We start from the raw sequence: 19,206 nt of genomic DNA, 5'->3' as shown, positions 1-19,206 counted from the left end.
GGTATATATAAAAAATAATAATCAAATAAAAACTTATATTTTTTATTAAAAAAATATATAAAAATGACAAATGCAGGCCCAAAAAGACTAAATGCAGTTGGGCATTATGCTGAATGCAGAAGCGAAAATACTGAATGCAGTTAGGCGAAAATTGCAATTAAGGGCACATTAGTACTTTTGCCTATCCAGGGGTATCTCAAAGAAGAATTTTAGGGGTGGACTTATATCAAATAGACTCTATTATTATTTGTTTATTTCATATTGTAAATTAATTATTCGGTTTAATATGTTACTAAAATAATTTTAATTTTAAATGGAAAAAAATAGTTTTTCCTAAATCTCTTTTGTGTACAAAAAATATGCCCCAAATCCTACTATGTTACAAAAACCTTGCACAAAATTTCGTATAGTTAACGGTGTTAAGTTTTATCGAAAATTAGATTTCATGCAAGGTAAAAGGAAACATAGGGCGATTCCACGCAATAAAACAAACACAAGAAGATTTGGTATAGATTTTGCTTAAGATAATGGTTGTATGCTATTTACCCTATAATGAATAGACATAATTGACAATTCTCCTAGTGAATAAAATGGAAGAAACTACCATAGGATTCATACTTTTATAATAAGTATATATATAGATATAGAATAAAAAATGAACCTCCACTCTAATACTATCAAGTAGCAATTAAAATAAGAGAACTATTTCATATTTCTCATGATAAGTGGACCGAAAAGTTTAGTATATATTTGAAGACTTGGCTGAAGAAGTGAGAAAACTTGTTAGCAAAAAAAAAATGAAAATGGAGGGGGTAATAATTTCTAGAGAGAACATTAAGCCTTGTTTGGCAACACCTCTTTCAAAGAGAATCCACAGGCTTTCTTTACTAGATCAGATTGTTGCACCCTTCCATGTTCCTCTTGTGTTATACTATCCTAATCAGATTGTTGATGAATCAACCACACAAATCCTTAAGCATTCTCTCTCTACAACTCTCTCTCTCTTCTACCCCTTTGCTGGAAGAATACAAGATGCGTTGACTATCGACTGCAACGACGAAGGCGCCCTTTTCGTAGTTGCCAAATTCAATGAAAACCTGTCTGATTTCCTTAAAAGCCCCGACCCGGAGGCATGTCGTGCCCACATTCCGGGTCAAATCACGATGTCTGAACCGAGTCCCGGATCCCACGTGGCCATGATCCAAGTTAACTATTTCGGGTGTGGCGGCATCGCGATTGGCTCGCTTCTATCGCACAAAATAGCCGATGCAGCTACATACTGTACGTTCATGAAAGCTTGGGCGGCCGCCACTCGAGATTCATCAGGTAAGCCACTATTATCGAATTTGATCCCAAGCTATACGGCTCATTCTTTATTCCCCAAAATCGAATCAATGCCCATGGAAGACAATTTGGCTTACCACGTGGTCAAACGATTCAAGATGGGGAGAACTGTGATGAGGCGCTACGTTTTTGACGCTCGGGCTATATCGAAAATCAGAGCCCAGCTTTCGTCTTCTCCTTCGAGAGTTCAATGTGTCACGGCGTTACTGGTTAAGTGTTACATGGTCGCTTCGAACAAATTCGCTACCCAAGCTGGCAACGATACTAGTAAGAGCTATGTGACTCACGTGGTGAACATGAGAAGAAAAGTCGATCCCCCATTCCCCGAAAGTAGCGTCGGCAATTTCATTTGGCCGGCGACCGCGTTAACCGTCAATAATCAAACCCACAGGGACCTCAATTACGTATTCGGTGAAGTGCAAAGTGCAATAACCAATGTGGACGCGGATTTGGTATATCGAATGCAAGGTATTTCTTTTTTTCAATTTTTTTTTTTTTTAATAATGTATGAAGAATTTATGTGTCTAATTAATTAATTTCCAACAACGACTTTATAATTAGGTGATGAAGGGTTTCTGGGTTACAGCAAGAATCTTAAAGAGGCACTGAATCAGATCCCTGAGGATGCTAATGGTTTGACTATAATAAGTTGGTGTAATTTCGGTGTTTACAATACCGATTTCGGGTGGGGAAAGCCGACGTGGGTAACCAAATGTGATGGGGGAAATGATAGCACAGACGCCCCATTTTACGATGGGATTTGGCTAACGGACACGAGAGACGGTGATGGAATAGAAGCGTGCCTCGTTATGGATCAGCGCTTCTTTGCCGAGTTCGACAAAATTCAGGAGCTTACTGATCTTGCTTCTGTTGATCCTAGTCCCTCCCTTTGATATTTTTCCCAAGCAATGGCCTGACTTGATTAATTAACATGTTTTAGTAGCTTTTTTTTCCATTTAATTTGTTATGTTCAAGTGTTTTAGTAGCTTTCGTAATTTCTTGTTGATCATATCATGTTTGTGCTAAGTTTGTGGTATTAATGTTGTAATGTTGTTCCTGGAACAACATTTTCTCTTTGTCTAATAAAATGATGTAATTGAAAGAGGAAACAACTGCAAACCCAATAATTCTCCTTCTCAATCTCATGGGCTCGCCGGAAAAGGAAAGATGAAAATGATTTGCAGATGGATTTGGGGAAAGGGCTTTTTAGGAATGTCAATAACTATATTGAAAGAGGGCTTTTCTTTGGGGGTCAATCTGTATTTTTTGAAATTTTATCAATATAGAATTTTTTGAAACTAGCACACTCTCAGTCTCAGTCACATAATTGACGCGTGTAGCACATGATCGACTAACATGGGCTTTATTGACTTTGACTTCTTATCATGGGCGTATGTGCTAATTGTTTTAACATATGAGTTTTTTTAGTCATTAGACATTACACATGAAGGTCTGTGCAAATAACTCTATTGATTACTATTTGGCGAAATACACTTTGCACCCCTCAAGTATAGCATATGTAACACTTACCCTCTTAAAGTATCATTTGTAACACTTATCCCCTCAACATCAAATATTTTATATTTTAAAATTAAAACATAGTAACCATAACAATCTAATAATTATTGGAGCATAAAAATTGAAAAGTAACTAAAATTAATTTATTGGAAAAAAAAGTAATATATATTATATAATAATGAATTAAAATATATTTTAAGAAATTAATGAACATAAATAAATTGAAATACTTAAGATTACTATATATATATTTAAATTTGAATAAGAGTATTTTTATCACAATAAATAATATTTATTTATTAAAATATTTATCATATGACTCTAGAAGAGTGGTGAACTAATTAAGTATAGTTTTAATTATTTGTTTAGCAAAATTATATGAATTAAAGTGCTACATCAGTGTTAGCTGATAAATTAGTTTTGGTTGTTTAAAATCTAAACTCATGTCTTAACCGGACGACAAGTTTCGTTAAAACTCCAAGAGTTTCGCACCTGCGCAGTGCGCACACCCCTATAATACTGAGCAAACTTGTTTTTTTTTTTTTTGAGCCCACTGAGCAAAGTTGTTGGAAAAAAAACATATCAGCAGCACAAAACAAAAATATTTCAAGAATATAATTATTAATTTATAATTAATAAGAAGAAGAGAAGTTTGGAAATAAAACTAGCAAAGTAGTGTCCTGTTTCTTGGGAGGAACATATAACTAGATGCTCAATTCATGTATCAAATCAGTTAAATCATTGTACGAAGATCCACCTTGTTGAAAAGCCTTTGTAGCCATCTCCTTATAAGTATGAGCTCTGCTTCTCATCTCCGCCGCTTCTCGGCCCACCATAATACGGTGCACCGCCTTGACCACGGCCTCTCTCGAGACACCCTCGCTCGGCTCCCTACTCCACTTTTTACTACCAACCGAAACTCCAATCCCCAAAACATCCACCAACAACTTCTCGTTGAAAAACTGCTCCGAGAAAACGGGCCACGTGACCATAGGAAGGCCAGCACATATTCCTTCCAGAGTCGAGTTCCAACCACAATGTGTCACAAACGCCCCTACGGATGGATGATCAAGAATCGTCACTTGTGGGGCCCACCCCTTTATGACTAGGCCTTTGCATTTTGTTCTCTCCTCAAATCCTTGTGGCAACCATTTTTCGTCGCCGTTTCTAACAACCCAGATGAAATCTTGGCCAGAGGCCTCGAGGCCAGCTGCAGTTTCGTGTAACTGGACGGGAGTAAAAGTCGCGATGCTTCCAAAACAGACGTAAACGACCGAATGTGGGTTCTTCGAATCGAGCCAAGCTAATAAGCTTCCGTGTGATTTTTCTTCACCTCGTCCATTGTTGTTGTTGTTGTTGTTGCTGTTGTTGTTGTTGTTGTTGTTGCATAACAAGAGGGGTCCAATATGCCATGCCTTTCTCCCCATAACATTCTTGTAATGATCGGCATAAGCTGATTCGATCTCGGTGAAGCTGTTGAAGATAACCCCGTAGCTTTTCTTTTCCGACACTTCCATTTGCTGCCGTAGCTTTGAGAACGAGAAGTCGTTTTCTTCTTCTAATTTTTCTTCAGGTAGCCCAAACTCAGGCACCTGGGACCCAGTGAAAATCAGCTTATGAGGAAGATTAGGCACGACAAACGGCTCCGAATCGGATGAAATGTTCTTATAAGGCTTGTGGAGTTGCATCTGATAGAGTCCACATTGAGCCAAACAGTTAGTCCCATGGAATACCAATCTCGGGATGCCAAATTTGGATGCTGAGTCAGCAGTCCAGGGCAAGAACATGTCTGAAACAAGACAATCGGGATTGAGTTCCTGTAAGAGTTTCTCGACCGGTTCTTGGAGCAAGGACAGGGCCTCGACGAACTTGTGGACCAAATCAGGAGTCGACATTTGATCGAGGCTGACGATATTGTCCGGCAACGACGAACCTTGTGGCGGGAATTCGAGGATGCGCAAGTTGATACCATCGTGTCCCGATTCTCGAGCTCGTATTATGGGATCGGCGAAAGCCGGAGTGGCTATGATCGTTGTTTCGAGGCCTCTTGAACTGAATAGCTTCGCCATGTCTAAGGTTGGGATCATGTGCCCATGAGCCATTACCGGAAGAAACGCAATATGCAGTTTTCCCATTTTCGAATTTATATGTATATGATCTATAAACAAAGTTGTGGGAATTTAAACAAGTGATATTTGAGGTGAAAGGTGTATGATGAGATAGATATCTGAATCTAAAATGTTGCTGAGTTATTAGCACAGTCCCCCGTGCCTAATCTCTAATTGTCGAAAAAACCCTTATGTTAACAAAATTAGCAATAACCCCCTACGTAACGTTTTACAAAGCACACAACTTCTTACATTAAAATTGGTTTTCGACTTAAATGAAAGGACAAAATAATCCCTAATATTTTTTTAAGAATATTTCAGTTTAAATAAACAAAATGAATTTTTTTTATATTAAATATAAAATAAAATTATGCAACTTTTATTTCGAGTCTTACAGACATTATATGGGTGAATTTATAATTTTCTAAATTTATGTTTTAAATGGTATTTTGGTCTTTTCAGGTCAAGAAACATACCCAAGTCGCAAAATCCGTGCTTGCAATATACATTCAGGTGGCGTAAAGGTCTTATTATTGGGTTTGACTAATTTTATAGGGGATTTTTACTAATATTTTTAACCCAATAATTTTTTTAGCAATTACAGGGTGATTCTTACATAAACCCCCAAACTTGCGTGACGTACTTGTTTGTGTAATCATATGAAACCAAATATTTTTGTGCTTGCCTCGTGTCAAATATAATGTCTACAGATAAAATATTTTTGTGCACTGCACGTAAAAGAAAAACAAATGTTATAATATTACTGGTATTTCTTTTTTAAGTCAATGCCTCCTCATATTAATAAGTCTCTTGTACATCTCCGAATGCAGTGGATCCTTGTCGGGCGCAATAAATGTAACATGATCAATAAATTTAGCATGATCTTGTTACAGATCATTCTTTGAGATATTGGAGAATGATCACCAAATTAAATACTTGGGATTATTTAGAGGCAAATAGCAAAAAGGGATACAAGAAGAAACTTAAATGCAGATTAGTAAAAAAACAAAATTAGTCTTTCAAATAAACTCATTTCCATGTCTTTAGTCTAAACTATCCTCAATAATATAATTCTTATCAATTTCATCCATTATGCTCTAATTTCCTTAATATTACACATTGATACCGGATTTAAACAAATATATCACATTAATCCTCATTTTAATAATTTTTTGAAATTTGTTTTTGTAGAAAATAAATTTTTTTTCTGAAATTTGTTTTCTCTGGCCAGATTCCGGCGTTGACATTTTTTTTTTGAAAACTTTTTTTTTTCAGAATTTTTTTTTCGGCCGATCAACCGTCGTTGACCGCCGATCTCCGGCGTTGACTTTTTTTTGTTTTAATTTTTTTTATTAGAAAAAATATTTTAATTAATATTACTGTCTTGGCTGCAAAATTACTGTCTCAGACAATAATATTACTGTTTGGGACAGTAATATTATTAATATTATTTTCCCGAACAGTAATATTACTAATATTACTAATATTACTGTCCCAAACAATAATATTATTGCATGAGACAGTAATATTACAGTCGGAGACAGTAATATTACGGTCGAAGACAGCAAAAATGTAGGCCAAGATGATAAAATTAATTAATACAGTAATATTATTGTCTTCGATAGTTAAATTACTGTTGGAGACAGTAATTTAGCAGCCAAGACAGATAATATTAATTAAATTTTTTTTTTTAAGAAAAAACAAAATTTCAAAAAAAAAATATCAATTAATAGTTAAATTACTGTCTCCGACAGTTAAATAACTGTTGGAGACAATAATTTAGCAGCGTAGCAGTAATATTAATTAAAATGTTTTAAAAAAAGGTTAATGAACAGTTAAATTACTGTCTCCGACAGGTAAATTACTACTGGAGACAGTAATTTAGCAGCCAAGACAGTAATATTGATTAAAATATTTTTTTAAGAAAAGACAAAAAAAAACAAAAAAAAAAGGTCAACCACGGAGACCCGGCGGTTAACGGCGGTTGACCGGCCGGAAAAATTTAAAAAAAATAAGTTTAAAAAAAAATAAAAATTCAACGCCGGTGACCGGCGATCAACGGTGGCTGACCAGCGCGGTCTCCGGTGGTGGCGGGTCGAAATAGGGGTCAAAAATTGTTTATTTGGTGAAATTTGGCTAAATTATGGTGTAAATCATAAAATTGGAGTTGAATTGGGTTTCAAGGAATTGAGGGTAATTTTGGTATGTATAAAATGGTTTTCCTTATTTGCAAATAATTTTGAATGGGCTGAAAATATTTGAAAAACAAAAAAGGTTGGATGTTCCTTTGTTAATAAGTGCTCTTGTCCTGGTCAATTTAAAGTACCTAAAATCTCTTAATTCTTTTTGTAACCCTAGCAACCTGACAGTCGTTTCTTTCTTCCTCTCTAGACTCTCAGATCTGAATCCCGTCCCCCAAGGTCATCAACCGGCAATGTTGCTTCCTAGAGTAATAACTCTCTCTTCGGTGGTCGGAATTCGATGGTTTAACTGCCGTTGGATTCCCCTCGTCAAGCTCTTTCATTTGGTGGAGACTTCATTCAATTTGGAGCGCCGAATATGTTTTTGCAATCATTTTACAGTTCGCACATATTTCAACGACGGTGGATCTTGCCGGATGAGTAATTTATGTTCCAGTAGTCGGAATTTGACAGGCTACCCACCGTTGGATTCCTCTCATCGAGATCTATTTTTTGAAGGCAATTTCTTTCAATTTTTTATGGTCTAAAATTCGTAACATTTTGCAGCTATGACCTCTCTCTCTATCTCTCGATCTCTTAGTGTTTGCTGATTTTTAAGTGTTTTGATGTTTCTTCATTTTTTGTTTTCTTCATTTTTTGTTGATTTGCACTAAAATAATTTATTTATTTTGATTTTGCAATTGCTGTTTAACAAAAGCCATTGATCGTCTCCTTCAAGGTGTCAAAAAAATTGGTTGAAGTTACATCTGCTTTAAGTTACAATGTTCTACACAGACTGTATACATTATTGTACATTACTATACATTACTAGTTACATATGCATATATTTGTGTATTTTCGATTTGTATTTGTTGGTTATTGGGCTATTTATAATATAAATATTGAAATTATAATTTTTTGTTGTTGGGGTTTATGAATTTCTTTTTGTATAAGCCAATGTTCGTGGGTGTACATAATTGATCCACTAAAAAATTGGAGTAAAAAGAAAGAACATAACTACGAATGACTATAGTTTACTAGAGTTACATGTAGTTATTTTCAGTGCTGTAAACATATCGATTTAAAACAAATTGAATTTTTTTAAAAAAAACATTTCAAAAGAAAGAACATAACTACGAATGACTATAGTTTACTACAGTTACATGTAGTTATTTTCAGTGTTGTAAACATATCGATTTAAAATAAATTAAATAATAACTAATAAAAGATTATTTAAATAAAAAATAATAAATCAACCAAATAGGTTTTAAAAAAAAATAAAAAAAGTAATTTTTTTTTAATAAAAATAAAAGTAAATCAATGAAAATGCTAAATGCAGGGTCAGTATGATGAATGCAATTTGACCGAAAATTGCATATAAGGGCAGTATAGTACTTTCGCCTCTTCAGGGAGGTATGCCAAAGAATGATTTTGGCTTGGGTTTATCCCTAGTTTATTAGGCACCTAGGGTGTATATAAGTAAGCCTAAATACTTTAATAAATCTTTACTATTTTCACATGAATGAGGTCCCCAATCATCATATTTTGTGCTATCACTACATGCTTGGCAAAATGAGTTTTCTAGTCCTGTAAGTTTGCTAGTTGAGAGTTTTAATCCACCATATGTTTCAAAATCAGAATTTTAGTCCTATAAGTTATAATAGTTGGAATTTTGGTCATGTGACCTGCTATATATAGCAGGTAATGTGATGGTTGTTGAATGAGTTGGCATTAAATTTATAAAAATAAATAGATTAAAAATAAATTAGGTAATGTGGTTAATGAGTTGGATGGTGTTAGAGAAGTTTGATCCTCGATGTCAAAGACACCAAAATAATGGGAAATATTTATATATTTATTTTCGTTATATTTTTGCAATAGAGAACCTCAAATTGATTAAAATATACCATTATATTTTTTTATGAAGGAGATAAGCATAACAAATGTTTAATTAATATTTCTTAGTTTGTAGGGTTAATATGCTGGAGGTCCCTACTTGGAAACATAATTAGATGTGTAATACAACCAAATTTTTTTTTTATGAACTAAATCATTTTTAGAAAAATAAATATGAGTCACATTCTCAAATTTTCTTTTATCCCTAATTTGCCCTTAACCTAAATCCATAAATTCTAAAGTCACGTTTCTCTTAGATTTATTTTTCTTTTTTCTTCTTTCTTGCTCTCTCTCTCTCTCTCTCTCTCTCTCTCTCTCTCTCTCTCTCTCTCTCTCTCTCTCTCTCTCTCTCTCTCTCTCTCTCTCCACCACTCCAATCCATTATTGAGGGGGGCAGTGGTTATGGCGGTGGAGACGGCGACAATAAGAGGATGGTTATAGAGGCAAGGAGGTAGAGGCTATGGTTATCTAAGGTCAGATCTATAGTGGAAGGCGCGACTACAGTGCTGGGCATGGAGGACGGCGGCGCTCGGTGTAGGTGTTGCATCTGAAGGCTCAACGACGTTGGGCAGTAGATGGCATGCTCGTTGTTAGTTTGCAATCAACAGAGATGAGTCGTGAAGTGGGTCTAGGTGTGGGTGGAGGGAGGGGGGGGGGGGGGGGGGGGGGTAGTGGTGGTGGAGCGAATCTAGGGTTTGATGGGAAAAAATTAACATTTTTCGATTTGGATGTCTACAGATGTATGTGAGTGTCTATGGGTGTCTGACGGCTAGGGTTTAATGGAGGAGTTAGGATTTCAAGATGTTTGTGGGTGATTACGGATTACTACGGTTCCTACGGATTTCTGTAGATGTTTACGACCGAAAAAATTAAGAAAAATCATATTCTTTCAATTTATTTAGAAAAGAAGGAAAAAAAAATAGATTTGTATGTAATGAAAAATTACGGAAAATGAAAAAAAAAACAAAAAAAATGTGTTCCACGTAAAAATTAATTAAAAAAATGCTAGATGCTAACTTAAAAATGTTAAGGGTAAATTACAAAGACCCCCTTGAGGTATGGTCAAATTACAATAACCCCCCTCTTGGTTGGATAATTACATCTACCCCCTCAGCTATGATTTTTTTCATACACCTCCACCCTTGTGGTGCCAAATTCAACATAATCATCTAGATTCCGTGGAATGTGCTCTAGTTTGTACTCGTTTTGTGTAAAAATACAGTTTCCAATGCACCACAAACTGATAGATACAAGCTAAAAAACACATATTATGATCATCTTGTTTCATAATGTAGAGTTCGAATGGGATAAAATGGGTACAAAAGTGATAATATTCCATATAATCTCGAAGATTCCACAAAATTTGAGAAGTTGAGGGGTGGTTGTAATTATCCAAACAAGAGGGGTGTTTTTGTAATTATCTCAGAGGGTGTTTGTAGTTTACTCAAATGTTAAATAATACCATAGTTCATCATAGTATATATACAATCTGCTGCAATTTCGAATTTGTAAGTGGAGGGCATTTTTGGAATTAATTTAATAAATGATGTGAAGCAAATTTTAAGTAAACTTGTCATTTAGTTTTAATAAGGTTTGTGACCAGTGACTTATATCTTAATACCCCTAGTTTTAATTTGGTAAAAATAGTAATTAAATTCATATTTATTTAAATATTTCATTTTTTATAAATCTATACTTAGTGATCACAATGAAATTGAACCCACAATCAGATTCAACAAAAATACGAGAAAAAACTTTATATTAAAACTTGTTGTAAAGTTAAATATATGCACAATCATAATTAGTATAAAAAACCAAAAACACATTTACGAATTAAAAAATTAATAATAAAATAGATTCAAAATTCTATTAAGTTAAATGTACCAAAAAAGCATTATAGAGCCTCCAAACATAAAATACCTTATCAAACTAAGAGTAACAATTACACATAACAAGTAATAAAATATAGTTAATTACTATTTTTATCATTGAAAACTATAAAATATTAATTAAAGAAATAGTTACTACAAAAATGCTTATTTCATTCATCAAATAAACAAAATTGATGGTATATTTTATTTCCCTCCAAAATCGTCCAACTCATCTGTCACGTCATCTATTTTATTTTTAATCTATATTTTATTATAAATTAAAGGGTAAACTACACCGATGTATGCTTAAATAACTTTAAGGTCCTAGTGATATCGATAATTACACTCACTCCTGAAACATAGTTAGAAACTCTAATGGGATAATTCATTGGATACGTTATTCCGATAGTGTTCTAACGGACTATAACTTTTAGCTAGTGGTGGAGACAACATAGAGTTATAAGGTGACATGGCTCCTCCAACATTTCTTAAAATCACCCATAGCTCTTTGTTGTCTCCACCACTTCCGGAAACTAATAGTCCGTTAAAACTATATCGGAATAACGTATCCAATGCATTATCCCATTAGAGCTTCTAACTATATTTCAAGGGGGTGAGGCTAATTATCAATACCACGAGGACCTTAAAATTATTTAAGCATACTTCAGGGGTGTGGGTGTAATTTACCCTAAATTAAATGTCAACTCATTCAACCAACCATTGTCTAACTGTTATAGCAGATCATAGGACCAAAATTCTCAACTTTTGCAACTTATAGGTCTAAAATTCTGATTTTGAAACATGATGGACTAAAACTCCCAACTAGCAAATTTACAGGACTAAAAAACTTATTTTGCCCTACCTGCTTTATATATTTTCTTAGGATTCACTCCATGCGTCATCAAAATGACAACAATATCCTTTAGTATATTTATTTTTTTCTTTAATTTCTCTCTTTTATGTGCTTTCGTATCTCTTTCTCCAAGAAGAAAGAAACAGGCCCCCCATCTTCTACTTTTGACAGTCACACGAGCCACCAATATTTTCGTCCTCCTAGAGCAAGTGATTTTTTTTTCTTTCTACTTTTCACTTTTGTTTGCAGAGGAAAATCCTACAAACGACAATATTTACTTTAAGCATATAACCACCCCCACAAAGCTTTTTTTTGGTAACAAAGGTTTCACAAGCATTGGGGAAAATGTAAAACATGATTTAGTGGCTGGTAAATTTATTAATCCGATGTTTATTGGCAAAAAAAATCGAGAATTATTTTTGAAAAATTGATCAATAGCGAAGCTCATGAAAAGTTTGTGGGATTTGATCTCAACAAGGTTGTTCGATTGGTTGCTCTGTGTTGAGAATTGGGCCCAAGATGAACTTATTGGGATTGGGCCCAAGAGTGCAAATCCACTTGGCAGCCCAACTCAAGGTAGCAACCCGAATTCGATTACTTAAGCCCACTTGGTTAAAGCTCACTTTGATCTTAACCGTTCTTTTGAGGCGGTCTAATCTCAGCTATTCAATTGAGTTCACATAAAACCCTAGATGAAAACCTCACTCTTATTCCTCTTAGCGTCCTCTCTCTCTCTCTCTGTTGTACCTTTCTTGCCTTTTCCATATCATTTTTCGGCCACCTTTTCACCGAGTCTCTGTCGTAGTTGGAGAGCTTTAAATGGAGACACATGTTGTCTCCTACCGTTGCTACAGTGCCTATATATACAACCTTTAGAGAGAGAGAAAGGGTAACACTATTCATTATCTTCTACCTTTCTCTTTGTTTAATGTCCTTTTTTTCTCTGAGTGATTATACACTATGTGAGAGAGTTTGAGATATGAGATTTGAGAGTGTTGTCTTGTTATTGACTATAAATGTGTAGATAAGTCAATAACTATGGGATCTCGGTAGTATAGGATTTGGGTTGAGTGTAATCATGGTTTTGGGCTTGCTGCTGAGTTGGTGATGCCACCATTGGAATTCTGGACTGCGGACTAGACTTAAAGGGGACTAAGCCAAATAATTTAGATGAAAAAAACGGTTCCATATGTTGGAACCAATCTGGTGAAACTTTTCTAAACTTATCATTTAATTTAAGTATGTATTTCTTTGGCTGTTGTTTTTGTTATTCGCACAAGTACCGAACAGTGGTATCGGAGCATCTTTGTTGATGCTTACTTGTGTGAATAACTGTTGGTGCTCAGGTATAGTTTCTTCCCCTTGGATTTTCTTTTTGGTAAAATCATGTGAATGTGGTGATTGCATCTGTTCTGATATATATTTTCACTGTTGAAGGAGTTGCTGTTGATCTGTAGATCCACCTCCTATTTAAACCTTTGTTTAGGTACAGATAGAAAGTAGTAGGGACTGTCTTTTCTATATAACTCTCCATGTCCAGCCCATAAATGCCCCAGAATCTGGGTGGAGGGGGTGACAATGTCTACTATCTTTCAAAACCAGCTTTTATGATATTTTTTTATATATATTCTCTAGATGTGTGATTCTTATGATTCTGAGTGATTCTTCTGGTCTGTGTTGTATATTTTTCCCCTTGTTGCCTTGCTTGTCTCTGTGTACTTCTGAGTCTGTGTGATATGAATTCTTATACTGCGGCTCCCGTTGATGGTAAGGGGGATTCCTATATGGCAACAAAAAATGAAAGGTGTTCTTCTGCAACAAAAGTATTTTAAAGTTACAACTCTATTCTAGGATGATGAGACCACTAAAGAAACTAAAGATGAACTAGCGTACTTTCTCATTATCTTGAACTTGTCTGATCATGTGATTATTAAGTTAGGAAAAACAGAATCTGCTAAGGTCTTATGGAAAAGTTAGAAGAGACTTACACTGAAACTTCTCTGCCCTCAAAAATGTTTTTGCTTAAGAAATTGTTCAGATTCAAATTAAATTTGCATAAAAATATTAATGAAAATCTTGATATTTTTACAAAACTTATTCACGACATCAAAGCAAGTGAAAATGCACCAGTAATAGGTTGTAGTATACCTAGTTCAAACGCTTCTAAAAAAAATATTGAGTACATTATGTTAAATTAAATAAAAATGTGCATGTTAAATTACATGTTTTCGTTAAATTTATAATTTAATGGTTCGTTATATTACTTATTTATTTACTAATAAGACTTGGATTCTACTTGTAGGTAGGATAAACGAGTGATTACTTCACCATTTTACTCGCGGGTAAGGTCCCATCCACTACAAGAAATAATGCCTTTAGGGACGACTTTTTATGGTCGCTGAAAGCAAAAAAATGGTCGCTAAAACGTATAGCGAGCAAATTAAGCTTGGTCACTCGTGGTCACAACAGGGTGGCTACTAAAAGTATTAGTGACCAGTTAATCGGTTGGACGCAAAAGTGACTTCTTTTGCGACCATACAGTCATTAAAGATGAATTTATTTGCGACCAATTAATTAATCGCTAATCTAAAAAAATATGGTCTCTATAATATTGATATGGTTGCTATACATATACATTTAGTCGCCAATCATCTTGGTTGCAGTATAATATTTCTGTAGCGACCAAAACATTGATGGCAACATAATCATAACATGGTTGCTATAATGATATATTTAGTGACCAATCTATTTGGTGAATAAATAATAATTATTTAGCAACCAAGAAATTGGTGCCAATATAATATTAGCATGATCGCTGTAATTGTACATTTAGTGACCAATCAATTTGGTTGGTATATAATAATTAATTAATAACCACAAATTTGGTGGCAGTATAATATTAGCATGGTCGCTGTAATTTTATATTTAGTGACCAATCTATTTGGTGGATAAATGATAGTTATTTAGCAACCAAGAACTTGGTGCCAATATAATATTAGCACGGTCGCTGTAATTTTACATTTAGTGACCAATATAATTGGTGGATAAATAGTATTTATTTATCTACCACGAAATTGGTGGCAATATATTTTTAGTATGGTCTCAATAATTTAACGTTTAGTGACCTATTCTTTTGGTAGGTATATAACATTTATTTAGCAATCCATAAGTTGGTAGCAATATACTACTAACGCGGTTGCTATAATTATAATTTAGTGGCCACATCCTTTTGGTTACTACATAATATTTATTTAAGAACCATGTAATTAGTTGCAATAATGTAGACATGGTTGCTAATCTATATATATCAAACACCAAAATATGGTTGCAAAACAATTTGAACTGGTTGATAATAAATATACAATAAAAAACGAACACTAATTGTCAACATCCACATCATTCTTCATGGAGTTTGATAAACACAAAGAACTAAAATGATCGAAGCTCCAAAAATTACTAAAACACATGATTTAAATATAAAAAGAATAGACATTGTCGATTCGAAAACAAAGAATGACGGATCGGTTCTATCCACTCCCGTTGGTCGTAATTTTGCGAAAAAAGTAAGTGTAAATCTCGTAGAAGTTCGTGGGACCCAGAAAGAGGGAAAAGTATAAAAGATGATGTCACCAGTACTTATGCTGAAGGAGTTTTAAAGAGAAGTCCATCTTTAGTAAATTCTTCTTGTGCTACTTTAAAAGAGTTTCTCCCACCTATATAAAATTTTCGTGAAGCCATTATAAGATTGATAAGCAGCACAATTTTTAAATATATAAAGGTAAATAATAAACCTTTGCTTTGTTGCCAAAAAGAACTGTATGAAGAAGCTCCAGATTCTCATCAACTTTTCACTTCGACAACCTGAAAGCCACTGCAAAAAATCACATTAAAACAGCTCATTTTATCAAAAAGAAGGTGTGTGCTAAATCTTATTACATCATGTAATATCACAGACCCTATACCAATTCCGACAAAGAAGCTACACGAAATCATATATGATGCAGTTTTAAGTTTTCACATGCTATTTATAAACCATGGTAGAAATTAATAGATCAACCTCATCAAATATCCATGCTAACCGACCATACAGGAAAAACTTGAAGCATAGGAAATACAACTAATTAAATTAGAGTCAGGTACAACTGACAAAAGGCTAAGAGTAGATATTTGTAAGACAACACTTTCTATCAAAATAAAATGAAAATGTTTCCAATTTAATGCTACTAAATATCTATAGAATTTCATATTAAAGAACAAAATGTTTCTTTGTCCTGTAACAATTAAAATACGTGAGTAAACTCACAGTAATTGATAGAACCTTATCCATCCTCCTTTTGGTAGATATAACCAATAATCTCAATTCTCATATAATTATTATTCAAAGTACCATGACTATAGCACAAGTGCACGTAAGTTTCAGAACAACCATCTTAGTAGAAACAATAATTGATTGAAGGCTTTCCATTTATTTTTCCAAAACCAAAGGCATAGTCAAGTGTGGGTTAAAAAAAACAAAAAGAAAGCATACCATTATGAATGTCCTTAAGATGTGTTTCTCCGCCCTGGAAACATTGAAACAACACAGTTATTAGTGAAAAATTAAATACACTTTTTGTAATTCATTATATGTAAACACACTATCAGTTAATCTTAAATTTCAATTATCACTTACATTTTAATCACAAAATATTATGCAGAAAGCCAGAAACTGCATCAATTATGTGTTGCATACAAACAAAAAACCTTGTCATCTCTCAAGTTTAACTCACACTAATTCTTCACTCATCTTCATAATGATCCATTACCTCTAATATCACATCAATTAACCATCAAATCACATGCTGGTAGTTTTCCAAATACACTAAAAACATATTGAAATTAATTAATTCATAGCCATTGAACAACAAAACAAAAGAATCATTTACTATCTACACAAACCATACATTTTTTTTTACTATTCAACATGACAAACATATAATTTATGTTCTGCATATTCTGATTCAATACAAAGAAATAACCCCCCTTATTTCTTCACATGAAACTTAAACAAATATATACTTCTTATTCCCAATGAAACTTAAATAAATTAAACTATAAGCAACTCACAGATTTAGAAAAAAATATGATCCTTCTAAAAAATATGATCCGAAGATGAGGACTCCACCATTAAAGTCTAACCCTGAAACTACAAAGTTGACAAAATTGGTACTACGAGGGAAGGAAAATAGATCTATAGAGACAGACATGAATGATTGTAGACAAATACTTTTTATTTTGTTGATCACTACAATCTAAGATTGGTGAACTAAAATTAGAGGATATTAGAAAATAAAAAAATCCAACTATATTTAATATGAACGAAAAAATTGAACTATTTATACCTGTATTTATTCACTACTCCAAGTCGCTATCCACATTAGCCTGAGACGCAACTTCATCATCACTCGTCCAATATTCACCTAAGGTGTCGTCTTCTTCTTCTTCATCTTCTCTTTGTTTTTATCATTTTGTGTGTGTGGAATAATTATCTTTTCAGCAATTTCAATCTCTAGAGGAGCTTCATCATTCCGAACTATCGACCCAACCTCTTGAGCAGAAGTTCCAACCTCAATATGAACACAAGTTTCTTGTTGATATGCATCATTCACGTCAAGTTCATTTCCATCGGTAAAGTGGATGAGTGATGGGTCAAAAAGATGTCGATGTTGTACATGTTGAACAACTTTCCACTCCCCACCTAATTTTGTATCGCTAACATAGAAAACCTGGGATACTTGATTTGCTAAAATATAAGGTTCATTTTTGTACCAAAACTTGCCCACATTTATGCTGGTAAGATCACCATCTATTTTTACTGCTTTATGGCGATCCAAACCATTTACAACTAAATAATACACATCGGTAACCACAAACATAGCTCAACTCAATCACATCTTCTAAGACTCCGTAAAACTTGATCATTTTACCTTTGTGAATAGAATCTGTACACACTCCACTATTTTGTGTCACTCGTCTAGAATCTCTTTTGCTAGTTAGATACTTGACTCCTTCCACGACACACCCACTACATTTACTATGACGATAATCAGGTCCTGATGCAAGTGCAAGAATTTCATCTGTAGCTTCAGGGGATTTTATACTCCTTAAAATTTTAACCTGAATAACAAATTAATGCGAGTAACATGCAATCAAGAAATAAGATACTAGTTAAAAAAATAATTAAAATATAATTTAGAAAACCATTTAGCAAAATTAATTAAAATATAATTTAGAGCTCTTACTCGATTATCAAACCATTTAGCAAACTCTTTTTTTTTTGTCTAGCCTCCCACCCAATAGGATTTTCTTGCTTCAACTTTTCTTCATGCTCCCTGAAAAAGAATCGATAACTAAATTAAATGATGTTAAAATACTGTTGTTATACTAAAAAAAGTTATACTAACCTCAAATACAATTCTATCTCCGCACAATTATTCAAGACAAACCAATGCAATTCATTATATTGTTGAGAGGTCATCTCTAAAAAATCTGTTTCTCCAAAAGTTCGAATTTTACTTTTGAAAACAGAAATTGTTGCATTTGGATGTGCCTCCCCGTCATAATTTCTTTCATCTCTGTTATATTTTGTCTCCATTCCACGGAGATACAATGAGCAAAAAGTCAAACACTCTTTCACAATATAAGCCTCCGCAATTGAGCCTTCAGGACGAGCTCTATTTCAGACCATCCTTTTTAGACTACTAAGATACCTGTAATTATATCGTAAAATATTTAAATATTATGAAACATTAACTTCAAAAAAAAATTGAGAAAAAGAAATTAAAATAAATGAACATTTTACCTCTCGATAGGATACATCCATCTATAATGAACAGGGCCTCCCACCTTTGCTTCTTGTGCCAAATGAACTGCTAGATGGATCATAACATCAAAGAATGCTGGTGGGAATATCATTTCCAACTTGCTTAATATCACATGAATCTCTTTTTCCAAATCATCAAGGACTTCAAGGTTCAATTTCCTAGAACACAATTATCTGAAAAAACATGCCAACTCGGTAATAACATCGAGAACATCTTTATTAATGTAACCACGTAGTCCTACTGGAAGCAAACGTTGTAACAAAACATGGCAATCGTGATAAAGCAGATGCCATAAAAGGTAATGTTAAAAACTAATTGTAGAATCAGTCATAGATACGGTTGATAAAGCAGATGCCATAAAAGGTAATGTTAAACATACTATTTTTTTTTTTTATCTGTAATGGTATATTAACTATATATTGATTTATCTTTTATTTACTAATGTTAATTATGGATTAGTGGGTCAAAAACGAGGCCGTGGACCGACTAGGGGGTTAAATACCCAAAAGTATAAACGCAAATCCGGGGGGGAAGCCAAAAATTGTTATTCCTAAAGGAATAAACAGACCCGTT

At 33.9% G+C, this 19,206-nt stretch overlaps 2 protein-coding genes across 2 annotated transcripts; one reads left to right on the top strand and one right to left on the bottom strand.

The window, feature by feature from the left end:
• The first annotated feature begins 771 nt into the window (after positions 1 to 771).
• On the top strand, positions 772 to 2,237 carry LOC148769080 (epi-neemfruitin B 7-O-acetyltransferse L7AT-like). The gene is made up of 2 exons (XM_088820217.1): positions 772 to 1,812; positions 1,906 to 2,237. Exons 1-2 carry the CDS (start codon positions 798 to 800, stop codon positions 2,235 to 2,237), a joined length of 1,347 nt encoding a protein of 448 aa, XP_088676343.1. The 5' UTR covers positions 772 to 797.
• Positions 2,238 to 3,548: 1,311 nt separating this feature from the next.
• Positions 3,549 to 5,061, bottom strand: LOC148769079 (scopoletin glucosyltransferase-like). The gene has a single exon (XM_088820403.1). It carries the CDS (start codon positions 4,995 to 4,997, stop codon positions 3,567 to 3,569), a length of 1,431 nt encoding a protein of 476 aa, XP_088676529.1. The 5' UTR covers positions 4,998 to 5,061; the 3' UTR covers positions 3,549 to 3,566.
• Between the last annotated feature and the right edge of the window lie 14,145 nt (positions 5,062 to 19,206).

Source organism: Erythranthe guttata, chromosome 7 (assembly GCF_056151865.1).
Source record: "Erythranthe guttata isolate IM_541 chromosome 7, IM_541, whole genome shotgun sequence".
In the NCBI taxonomy this organism is placed as follows: domain Eukaryota; kingdom Viridiplantae; phylum Streptophyta; class Magnoliopsida; order Lamiales; family Phrymaceae; genus Erythranthe; species Erythranthe guttata.
The sequence above is the reverse complement of the archived record's forward strand: the minus strand, read 5'-3'. Positions and strand labels throughout refer to the sequence as shown.